Here is a 12,707-nt window from a genome sequence, read left to right as displayed (position 1 = left end):
TCCTTGGCCCAATCTCCCTGCTCAGCCAGCCCCAGTTCTCTTAGACTCATAGACTTTAAGGTCAGAAGGGGCCATTCTGATAATCTAGTCTGACCTCCTGCACAACGCAGGCCACAGAATGTCACCCACCCACTCCTGTAACAAACCCCTAACCTGTGTTTGAGTTACTGAAGTCCTCGTATCGTGGTTTAAAGACCTCCAGGTGAGAGAATCCTCCAGCAAGTGACCCGTGCCCCATGCTGCAGAGGAAGGTGAAAAACCTCCAGGGCCTCTGCCAATCTGCCCTGGAGGAAAAATCCTTCCCGACCCCAAATATGGCAATCAAATAAACCCTGAGCATGTGGGCCAGACTCACAAGCCAGACACCCAGGAAAGAATTCTCTGTAGTAACTCAGATCCCACCCCATCTAACATCACATCACAGACCACTGGGCATATTTACCTGCTAATAATCAAAGGTCAATTGCCAAATTAATTGCCAAAATTAGGCTATCCCATCATACCGTTCCCTCCATAAACTTATCAAGCTTAGTCTTGAAGCCAGATATGTCTTTTGCCCCCGCTACTCCCCTTGGAAGGCTGTTCCAGAATTTCACTCCTCTAATGGTTAGAAACCTTCGTCTAATTTCAACTCTAAACGTCCTAGTGTCCAGTTTATATCCATTTGTTCTTGTGTCCACATTGGTATGAAGCTTAAATAATTCCTCTCCTCCCTGATATTTATCCTTCTGATATATTTATAAAGAGCAATCAGATCTCCCCTCAGCCTTCTTTTGATTAGGCTAAACAAGCCAAGCTCTTTGAGTCTCCTTACATAAGATAGGTTTTCCATTTCTTGGATCATCCTAGTAGCCCTTCTCTGTACCTGTTCTAGTTTGAATTCATCCTTCTTAAACATGGGAGACCAGAACTGCACAAAATATTCCAGATGAGATCTCACCAGTGCCTTGTATAACGGTACTAACCCTCCTTATCTTTACTGGAAATATCTCGCCTGATGCATCCTAAAACCGCATTAGCTTTTTTCATGGCCAGATCACATTGGCGGCTCATAGTCATCTTGTGATCAACCAATACCCCAAGGTCCTTCTCCTCCTCTGTTACTTCCGAATGATGCGTCCCCAATTTATAACCAAAATTCTTGTTCTTAATCCCTAAATCCATGACCTTGCACTTTTCACTGTTAAATTTCATCCTGTTACTATTACTCCAGTTTACAGGGTCATCCAGATCTTCCTGTGTGATATCCCGGTCCTTCTCTGTGTTAGCAATACCTCCCATCTTTATTAGCACAGTCCCACTTTTTGTGCCAAGGTCAGTAATAAAAAGATTAAATAAGATTGGTCCCAAAACTGATCCCTGAGGAACTCCACTAGTAACCTCCTTCCAGCCTGACAGTTCACCTTTCAGTATGACCTGTTGTAGTCTCCCCTTTAACCAGTCCCTTATCCACCTTTCAATTTTCATCTTGATCCCCATCTTTTCCAATTTAACTAATAATTTCCCCTGTGGAACTGTATCAAGTGCCTTACTGAAATCGAGGTAAATTAGATCCACTGCCTTTCCTTTGTCTAAAAAATCTGTTACCTTCTCAAAGAAGGAGATCAGGTTGGTTTGGCACGATCTACCTTTTGTAAAACCATGTCGTATTTTGTCCCAATTACCACTGACCTCAATGTCCTTAACTACTTTCTCCTTCACAATTTTTTCCAAGACCTTGCATACTACAGATGTCAAACTAACAGGCCTATAGTTACTTGGATCACTTTTTTTCCCTTTCTTAAAAATAGGAACTATGTTAGCAGTTCTCCAGTTGTCCAGTAGAACCCCTGAGTTTACTGATTCATTAAAAATTCTTGCTAATGGGCTTGCAATTTCATGTGACAGTTCCTTTAATATTCTTGGGTGAAGATTATCTGGGCCTTCCAATTTAGTCCCATTAAGGTGTTTGAGTTTGGCTTCTACCTCGGATGTGGTAATATCTACCTCCATATCCTCATTCCCATTTGTCATCCTACCATTATCCCTAAGCTCCTCATTAGCCTCATTAAAGACTGAGGCAAAGTATTTGTTTAGATATTGGGCCATGCCTAGATTATCCTTAACCTCCACTCCATCCTCAGTGTTTAGCGGTCCCACTTCTTCTGTCTTTGTTTTCTTCTTATTTATACAGCTATTGAACCTTTTACTATTGGTTTTAATTCCCTTTGCAAGGGCCAACTCTACATGGCTTTTGGCCTTTGCCTTTCTAACGTTATTCCTACATGTTCTGACCTCAATAAGGTAGCTTTCCTTGCTGATCATTCCCGTCTTCCACTCCTTGTAGGCTTTCTGCTTTTTCTTAATCATCTCTCTGAGATGCTTGCTCATGCAGCTTGGTCATCAACTCCTGCCTATGAATTTTTTCCCCTTTCTTGGAATGCAGGCTTCTGATAGTTTCTGCAACTTTGACTTGAAGTAGTTCCAGGCCTCCTCCACCTTTAGATCCACAAGTTCTTCAGTCCAATCCACTTCCCTAATGAATTTCCTTCATTCTTTAAAGTTAGCCCTTTTGAAATCAAAAACCCTAGTCCCAGATCTATTTTTGTTTATCCTTCCATCTAGCTTGAACTGAGTTAGCTCACGATCACTCGAACCAAGGTTGTCCCCTACAATCATTTCTTCTATGAGGTTCTCACTACTCACCCAAACCAAATCTAAAATGCATCCCCTCTTGTTGGTTCTTCAACTACTTGATAAAGGAATCCATCAGCTATCACATCCAGAAAAATCTGAGCCCTACTATTATTACTAGCACTTGTCCTCCAGTCTATATCTGGGAAGTTAAAGTCTCCCATAATCACACAATTCCCATTAATGTTTACTTCATTAAAAACATGAAAAAGGTCTCTATCCATATCCAAATCAGCTCCCGGCGGTCTCTAGCTAGCCCCAAGCACCTCAGGGGAGGTTCTAGTAGCTTTCTTTCCCATTGTGATTTTTGCCCACATAGACTCTGTCTTATCCATTCCATGACTTCTTATTTCTTTACAGTTAACCTCATCATTGATATACAATGCTACTCCACCACCTTTGCCTTAATTTCTGTCTTTCCTAAACAGCACATAGCCTTCAATACCTGTACTCCAGTCATGACTACTATTCCACCATGTTTCTGTTATCCCTATAATATCCGGTTTCACTTCCTGCACCAGTAGCTCTACTTCCTCCATTTTATTACCTAGGCTCCTCGCATTAGTGTACAAACATCTTAATTTTTGCCATTTGGCTTCACTGACATTCTTTACCCGGTTAGGCACAGACATTCTACTCCCAGTATCACCTATTAGACTGGTATCTACACTACCCTTCCTCCTTATTTCCATTCTCCGACCCATGGCTGTATCCTTTCTTACTTTGTTTTCTTCCTCTCAATGCTAAGAAGGAGATTACCCTTTATGGGAATTTTGGAGATTACCTGGACATCTCCCAACCATCTTCCCCAAATTCCTAGTTTAAAGCTCTCTTAATGAGTTGTGCCAGCCTCTATCCTAGAAGTCTATTTCCCTCCTTACTCAGGTGAAGTCCATCCCGAGAGAACAGTCCTCTGTCCATGAATGCTTCTCAGTGGCCATACATCCCAAAGCCCTCCTCATAGCACCACTGCCTGAGCCATCTGTTGATCGCCATAATCTTTTCATACCTTTGTTGCCCTTCTCTAGGAACAGGCAGGATCCCACTGAAGATCACCTGAGCCTCAATTTCATTAAGCGTCTTCTTCATTTTTCAACTCTGCAAACCTGTTCCTGAGCTCTATTTCTCCTTCACTGGCCCATCTTTTTCTCTGCCTGGTTCTCTTAGTCACGTGCTTCCACCGTCCACTTTCTTCACCCAGCAGTCTCTCCTCAGAATTCTTTGGTCCTGCTTCCATCTGCAAGACTGAGCTTTTCCCTTCAGCCTCCTCATGTCTTTGCTCCATCATCCGCTCGAATCCCCTTCTAAACTCGACCAGAGTTTCCACCTGCAACTCCAGTCCTCAGACCTTTTCTTCCATCAGCTCTATCAGTCGGCACGTCAGGCAGACGAAACTCTTTTCAGGTACCCCCTCCAGGATCATGTACATGCAGCAGCTTCCATATCCAGTCAGCCTCATTCTGTCTTTCACTGCTGCCTCTGTATCGGTCATAGCCTTCCCACCTAAAACCTGTAAGTCCAGGAAACACAAACTGAAGCAAACCACCACCACCTACAGCAAAACAAACCCCAACAGGCACCAGAACACCAGCAGAACACCACCCACTCCCTTCACTAGCCTGTCAATTCCTCTGCCTAAGTCTCTTAGTGTCCTCTGCAAATTCCCCCTGCAAACTCCCTCCTCCTCCTCCTCCTCCTCCTCTTAGCTCTGTGTCTTCTCTCAGTGTCTCCTCTACATTCCTTTCCCCCTTCCTCAGCCTTCTCTCATAGTTTTCCAGTCCTAGCATTGCCTACCAGCTCCCTGCCTTGGCCCCCTCCCCGCACCCCCATTCCAGTCCCAATCTTGGCATACTCCTTGTCCCAGTCTGCCCTCCCGCCCGCCTCCATTGGGCTTTTGTCCCCTCTGCATTTGAGTCCAGTATCTTCCTCCACCAGCGTGCTTGTGCAGCAGCTTGGAGGGATCATTGGGAGTTTATTAAGAGAAAAGTTCCTGCTCTCAGTTCTGGTGCCTGGACCAAAGCAGCTGGGAAGAACCGTTGCAGGGAAACTCTGGCTTTGATCATTAGAGGCCTGGGCTGGAGCATATCAATTGCTCTGCGGGGATGGCACAGTGTGCCGTGTTTTCACATCCAGGAGCTGTGAGGAAATGGCACATGTGCAGTCACTCTGGGGGGAATAGCTCATGCACAGTTTGGTTAGCACTAAGAGCTGTGCGAGATTCAAGTATACTCAGCGAGGATGAAATCTTCAGAGATTTTAGCTGCTACAGGTCTAAGAATTCTCTCTGAGTATCTGTGGTTTTTTTCAAAGGCTTATAATTTGGCCAAATGTGGGCAGGTTTTTGTGGGGATGGCAAAAAGCACATTCTCTGCACAAAGGCCACTCCCTGCCAAATTACAAGTCCCCGCCCCAACACATGGAGTTTTTCAAAGAAAAGTTGCCAGAATATTTTAATATGAGAAAAATGTAGATTTCCCTAGCCTTGATCTTGGGAATAGCTTAACCATTTTGGCTGAAATTCTGCCTCTGTCCCCAACCCCTGAAAATTTCAGCCCAAGCAATTAAAGTTTGTAAAGTTAGAAGCAGCAGAAAACAGGGTGGTCTTGTAATGGGAGGAGTCAGGTACCCTTAATAATAAATGGTCCTATTAGCTTTGCCAGTAATATATGTTGGTAACAATTCTGTTTTCACAGCAATGCAACAGCAAACTTAGCCAATTTAAACAACACACAAGATTATTCTTTAAATAACAATCTCTACAAAAACAATCATACTTCAACAAACTGTTTAAAGAGCTATTCTGTTCCCAGAGTTTTCATTTTTAGGGCCAGACCCTGAAGTCTTTTCTCAGTCCTTATGCAAACTTGATCTGATTTTTATCCTTTGCTTTTTATTAGTGAGGACAATGGAATGAAAATTGATTTCTTTCTTTAGAAGTTCTGGTACTGAACATTGTCTTAATGCTCGTATTGTGATAGCCGCAACCAGACACTTGTCACTGCATGTCTGCAATCTGAGATTTTGTCCATTGCTAGAAAAACACTGTTAGAGTGAAGGAACAATTAGAGAGGCGGCACACTATCCCCACAACTCTTGGGTCTAACAAGGAATGCTTCCACATTCTCTGCTTTCAGTGGTAAAAATCATTTAGTTTTAGATTTAGCCTTCTATTTCTCAAGCTACCATTACAATGACAGAAGTGTAAGGACTGTCTTCCCTTTTTCCACTCGACATCAACATTTTAACAGCTTTTATTTTGATAAGTATTGGCACTAGAAGGATAAGCCCTGATGCTCACCTGGCACACAGGACCCACATCAGTGTCAGTGGGATGAGAATTGGGGCCAATTACCTAGACTATCAGAAGCTTTGTCATTCAGGATTTCAATTGTCATGAAGCACACATTTATAACTACTGAAGTTTTAGCTAACTGATGCTAAAATCATGTCAGAATTTGGTGGGGAGTGCAGGAGAGACAAGGACGATTGTAATAGCGGTGGGGACTGGAATTTGAGATAACCCCAAAGGTGTACACATTGTGAAATTTTTCAGCAGTTTTACAAAGCTAGTGTTGACCATCACAACAAACATATTGTGAAGATTATGTTAAACATTTAGAATGACATGACATTCTCCTGACTATTTCATAATACGTCTGGACAGGATATAAGGTAAGGTAATAATTGGAGATATACCAGTCTCCTAGAAGAGGAAGGGACCTCGAAAGGTCATCAAGTCCAGCCCCCTGCCTTCACTAGCAGGACTAATTTTTGCCCCAGATCCCTAAGTGGCCTCCTCAATGATTGAGCTCACAACCTTAGGTTTAGCAGGCCAATGCTCAAACCACTGAGCTATCCAGATATCCTCAGCAGGCCAGTATAAATGCTTCAGGACTAAACAACTTTTTCAAGTGCTATCATATTTACAGAATAAACTATAGGACATTTACAAATTCATTATGAAATATCAGTAATTAAACTTAAATTACATATCTCAAAATACAGTTCTGCAGATTAGTGATTGAGCAAGAAGAGACTAGACAAGGAACTCCTGTGTACTACTCCTTAGCTTTGCCTATACCTTGTTAAATTATGTGACTTGTGATTTGTAAAGCATGGATGATAATGTCCATTCTAAACTTGAACATGGTGAGGAGTAGGTAGTTGCTGTAAAGCATTCTGCATAGCGCTGTTGTATTTTCAGAGTGATAACTATAAACATTAAAGATTCTTGCTTTGAGCGTGTGTCTGCTAATTCATATTATTCAGTCGCTTGGAATGGGTCTTTCACTTCCTGCTGGTAATTAACAAGGTTCTCCCATACCGCTAAAGCATGAGAATTTTTTTGTTTGTATTGCAGGTAGATGATACTCAGCAGCGCCAAGCAGAAACAGCTATTGAACCTATGGAATCAAGATCTCCTCTTTGCATGAAGAAGCAACACACACAAGCTGTTGCTGAGAACTCAAGGGAGAATCTCCACACACACCAAGGCAGATGTTCCTTGAGCACACAAAAACTACCTGATCAAAATGAACAAGACAAAAACTGTATGGTACAGTAAACCTGAGTAGTATACCATGAAACAAACCCTAACCGCACCCCTTGACCCCTTAAACTCTGCCCCTTCACCCCTTAAACCCCACCCACCTGTCACAAGAAGTCCGCTCCGGGGAGTATTACTCCCAGGGTCAAGATGCCACATGACCGCAAGCAAGGTGTGTCACGTGACCATCCTCTACCACTCAGGAAGGGTTTCAGCCACTCGGGACCACCCCGAGAGGAGATTTGACCAATCAAGGCAAGTTCTGGAGTGGAGTGACCCATCTGGATGTGGGTCATGTGACCCCTCTAAGAACTCCGCCTACTTCCCTCTACCAATCAGGATGGGGTTCACCCTGATAGGACCTCCCTCAGAGGAGATTTGACCAGTCAGAGTGAGTTCTGGGGTGGGGTGACCTGTTCGGAAGTGGGTCGTGTGACCCCTCTAAGAACTCCTCCCAATGCCCTCTGCCAATCAGAGAGCAGCACCATTACCCCATAAGTCCCAGCTCCGGGCAGAGGAGGCCATCTCTTACCAAGGACACGTGTTTTAGAAATTGTGGAAAGGCTACTGAGAGGAAACGTGGACTCCTTTACCACCCCCATGAGAACTTCGGACTTTGTTTTAACCCCGAGCACCTTTAGACCGTTGATGGATATGTTGGAATCCGACCCCGAAACCCTTATTAGGCACCCCGATGAGTGTGACGGCTTCTCATTATTCACCTTCCTAGAGGTGGAAAGTGCTCATGGCTTGGGGGAGTCACAGGCAGACAAGGTGAGGTCTGAAAAGAGGCAGAAAAGAGGTTGCTCAGGTAAATGAATGATTAAAAAGCGATGGTCAAGGATAGGGTGTAATGGGGCTAAGAACCAGGGATTGCATAAATTAAAAACAAGCAATGGGGTTCTTACACTGTTTGTTTTCTGAAAATCTCTCAACAGCTTGACGATGCTGTGACAGTACCTCCCATAAGGCTTTTGACAGTACCTCCCATAAAGCTTTATGGAAATAATGCTTAGAATGTGTTTTATGCTACATATGCCATGTTAACACATCTCCATAAAGGTTATGATCTGCTGAATGTATTAATCCTATTTGTATGCATGTATCATTTTTGTATTCAAAGTTATGAATGTTGGCTGTGTACTGGCTTGATTTCTAAATAACCTTAGTAGAGCATTTGGTCAGTTCCTGGGGAAAGGAATGTTGAAATTAAGTACCTAATCAAGAAACACTGAAAGGACAATGGATCTTGGAATGCTCCAATCCACATAAGAAGTCTACTTGAGGAAGTTCAAGGTAGCATGTAAACAATGGATGCTCCCTGTAAAAACTGTGAGTCATGCATGGACATGTGACTTGCCCAAGTGACTGCAAAACTCCATCTTGGAGCTGGACTTGGCACAGGAGTGAGGAGGGGGTCTCCACCCACAAGAGAAAGTCTATTTAAACCCCTGGGAGAGCCCTCCATTTTGCGTTCAGCTGGCTAAAGAGAGAGCCCCCACCCCCACCCCCACCCCAGGATACCTGAAAGAAATTGGAACAAAGGACAGTGGCTGCAGGGGGTGTGAGTGATTGCTGGACCCAGGCTAAAAGGAGATTAGTCTGTAAAAGGGAGCATTTTGGAACTGGTGAGGATCTTATCTGTATTCAGTTTGATTAGATATAGATTTGCACATTTTATTTTATTTTGCTTGGTGACTTACTTTGTTCTGTCTTTTACTACATGGATCCACTTAAATCCTACTTTCTGTCTTTAATAAAATCACTATTTACTTATTAATTAACTCAGAGTATGTATTAATACCTGGGGGAGCAAACAACTGTGCCTATGTCTCTATCAGTGTTATAGAGGGCGAACAATTGATGAGTTTACCCTGTATAAGCTTTATACAGGGTAAAAAGGATTTATTTGGGTTTAGACCCCATTGGGAGTTGGGCATCTGAGTTTAAAGATAGGAACACTTCTGTTAGCTGCTTTCAGGTAAACCTGCAGCTTTGGGGCAAGTAATTCAGACCCTGGGTCTGTGTTGGAGCAGACGGGAGTGTCTGGTTCAGCAAGACAGGGAGCTGGCAGGGAAAGCAGGGCTTGAAGTAGTTTGGGAACATCAGGTGACAGCTCCCAGGAGGTTTCTGTGATCCAGCCTGTCACAGTGGCATAGTCAGCAGAATCTGTGCACATCTGATTGCTTTGAGGTAGTGGTAGTGATTTTAAGTGAGTTTTGAGTGTGGTCGGTGGCTGGAGAACAGACCAAGTGGTTACTGGTTTGTTATTTTCTGTTTGCTTATTTTGGGTAAGGGAAGTAGGGACAGAAAAGGAAGCAAAATAAGTAAGAGACAAGATCTGAAGATGCTAAAACTGCACAGGGTGCAAATTGCCCAGAAACCTGGGCACTGTGAAAGTCTCTGTTAACGAAGAATCCCCTGAGCTGAGTGCATCCCACTTTCAGTGAACTGCAGAGGGGATGTGGCCCAGAAGAAGAAAGCAGGAAAATGACTAGCAGTGAAGCAGCTAACAAACTAGGGTTGGCTAGACTGGAAGCAAAAGAGAAAGAAAATGAACATAAAAGACTAATGGAGAGGGAGGAGGCTGCCCACGAGAGAGCTATGGAGGCAGAGAGAGCAAGGGTGGAGGCAGAAGCAGCTTTCCACAAGAGAGCTATGGAGGCAGAGACAGCAAGGGTGGAGGCAGAAAAAGCCAGGGAAGAGGCTGCCCACGAGAGAGCTATGCAGACCCAGAGAAAGGCCCATAAGCATGAACTGGCTGTAACGGAGTCAAAGAGACAAAACCCTCCACCTGCTGGCTCCACTTCCCCAAAAATTCATAAATGGGAGCAACTGTGTCCACAGTATGAGGAATCCAGCGAGACCACCGAATATTTCATCACCTTCAAGAGCCTGGGCACCCTGCATGCCATCCCTGAAGATCAAAAGATGACCACATTGATAGCAAAATGGACTGGTAGAGCTCTGGACATATTCAGTAAGATGCCTATTGATGATGCTTCAAACTATGGTAAATTTAAGGATCTGGTTTTGAAAGAGTGAACGAAGCCTGTCCACCGTAGATTTGCTGTTAACCTTGTGTCTTTTGCTAATTCACCTATGGGATAAAACAAAGGAATTCGTAGTAGTGTTAAACCCTTTAAAGATGTGGGACATACCTGCTTTGTGGAAGAAACTGTTGTACATGCTAGGGATGGTGACAGGAGAGCCCCACAAACATGTTACTTTTCAGCCTACACCTGTAAACAGTCTGGAAGCTTGGAACAGCAGCAAAAGCATAACAGCCCCATGCTGCTGTGTAGGAGGGGAAACTGAGGCACACCGCCTCATGGCATTGGTGGCTAAATGCCAAAACGCCTCCACTGTAACAGATATCACTGTCTGCGTTCTGTTAACAATACTACACCCCAACCTGTTTTCTGGCATCTGAGGACCAGGACCCCCAAAACTGGCTAGGACCCTTAGGAATGACCTATGGTTTAAAGGTACTTGAAAGGAAAGACAAACAGGGATTTTACATGTACTGCCTCCGCCATGGACAGTGTCCAAGTCTCTGGCAGTAAGCTCAGGGGGAGGGTGTGACGGTACCTCCCATAAGGCTCTATGGAAATATGCTTAGAATGTGTTTTATGCTACATATGCCATGTAACATATCTCCATAAAGGTTATGATCTACTGAATGTATTAATCCTATTTGTATGCATGTATCATTTTTGTATTCAAAGTTATGAATGTTGGCTGTGTACCGGCTTGATTTCTAAATAACCTTAGTAGAGCATTTGGTCAGTTCCTGGGGAAATTAAGTACCTAATCAAGAAACACTGAAAGGACAATGGATCTTGGAATGCTCCAATCCACATAAGAAGTCTACCTGAGGAAGTTCAAGGTAGCATGTAAACAATGGATGCTCCCTGTAAAAACTGTGAGTCATGCATGGACATGTGATTTGCCCAGGTGACTCCAAATCTCCATCTTGGAGCTGGACTTGGCACAGGAGTGAGGCGTGGATCTCCACCCCCAAGAGAAAGTCTGTTTAAACCCCTGGGAGAGCCCTCCATTTTGTCTTCAGCTGGCTAAAGAGAGAGCCTCCACCCCCACCCCAGGATACCCGAAAGAAATGGGAACAAAGGACAGTGACTGCAGGAGGTGTGAGTGATTGCTGGACCCAGGCTAAAAGGAGATTAGTCTGTCAAAGGAGCATTGTGGAACTGGTGGGGATCTTATCTGTATTCAGTTTGATTAGATATAGATTTGCGCATTTTAAGCTGCATACAGGGTAAAATGGATTTAGACCCCATTGGGAGCTGGGCATCTGAGTGTTAAAGACAGGAACACTTCTGTTAGCTGCTTTCAGGTAAACCTGCAGCTTGGGGCAAGTAATTCAGACCCTGGGTCTGTGTTGGAGCAGACGGGAGTGTCTGGCTCAGCAAGACAGGGTGCTGGGGTCCTGAGCTGGCAGGGAAAGCAGTGGTAGCAGTAGTCTGGGCACATCAGGTGGCAGCTCCCAGGGGGTTTCTGTGATCCCACCTGTCCCAGATGCCTTTCTAGAGGCCTCTGAGAACTTACACATCGGTAGCCCTGTGGGAGTAAGTCTATCATGCATCAGCTGTTTTTGCTCATGTCTGAGACACAGATCTCAAGAGGAAAATCTGGAAAAGGACAAAATGGACTTCCTTATGGTAGGGGTCACCCCACTAAAGCTCCCAACTTCCGGGGGGGTGTAATATAGTTAAACAGAGCCGTCTGTGGAGACATGTCATGTACCGTGTTTTACTCACACAAGTATGGAGCAGGGGACACATTCGTATTGACACATTTAAATAAGTTTTATTAATCGCCTGCTTTAACACAACCTTTTAGAGCCGCCTGTAAAAATGGACGCCATGACCCCTACCATAAGGGAGTCTGAGCTGGTTCCTGTTGTCAGTAGCTACTGGTGTGGTGCCCTGCAATGGACACAGCTCAGTCAGTGGTGGGGCTTTCCACTGCACCCTAGGCCGGACAAAGATGTGCTCTCTGGTACGTATTCTTATACACAGGTGCAGAACAGATTACTCATCACTCCTGATGCATTGAGGTGCAGCCCCTTTGCACATTACTGCCTTTCTCCTGGCACAGGTCATTTCGAACAAAGCTGTCCATCATACAGTCTGTCCATCATATTATCCTTTCCTATTGTCTATTCATCATATTGTGCTTTTATACTGTCATTAGGCTGGGTCTGCCTGTTCCTTGTTATCTGTGTGGGATGTGTTCATACCCAGCTGTTCTGGTGCTGTCTTGGCATACGTTCCTAAGAACATAAGAACGGCCGTCCCGGGTCAGACCAAAGGTCTATCTAGCCCAGTATCTGTCTACCAACAGTGGCCAATGCCAGGTGCCCCAGAGGGAGTGAACCTAACAGGCAATGATCAAGTGATCTCTCTCCTGCCATCCATCTCCATCCTCTGACGAACAGAGGCTAGGGACACCATTCCTTACTCCA

General features: G+C 44.4%; 1 protein-coding gene across 5 annotated transcripts in view; it reads left to right on the top strand.

Annotated features, from left to right (window-relative positions):
* Positions 1 to 7,468, top strand: part of LOC120401238 (centromere protein F-like) — a 115,449-nt gene extending 107,981 nt beyond the window's left edge. For all 5 annotated transcript variants that reach the window (XM_039530946.1, XM_039530947.1, XM_039530943.1 and 2 more), the window contains one exon: positions 7,034 to 7,468. In XM_039530946.1, coding sequence (XP_039386880.1) covers positions 7,034 to 7,237 — 204 coding nt within the window. In that variant the 3' untranslated portion in view covers positions 7,238 to 7,468. The remainder of the gene's footprint in view (positions 1 to 7,033) is intronic.
* Positions 7,469 to 12,707: the final 5,239 nt, after the last annotated feature.

Source organism: Mauremys reevesii, linkage group 3 (genome assembly GCF_016161935.1).
Source record: "Mauremys reevesii isolate NIE-2019 linkage group 3, ASM1616193v1, whole genome shotgun sequence".
NCBI classification, from domain to species: domain Eukaryota; kingdom Metazoa; phylum Chordata; order Testudines; family Geoemydidae; genus Mauremys; species Mauremys reevesii.
This window is presented reverse-complemented; position numbering and strand designations above follow the sequence as displayed.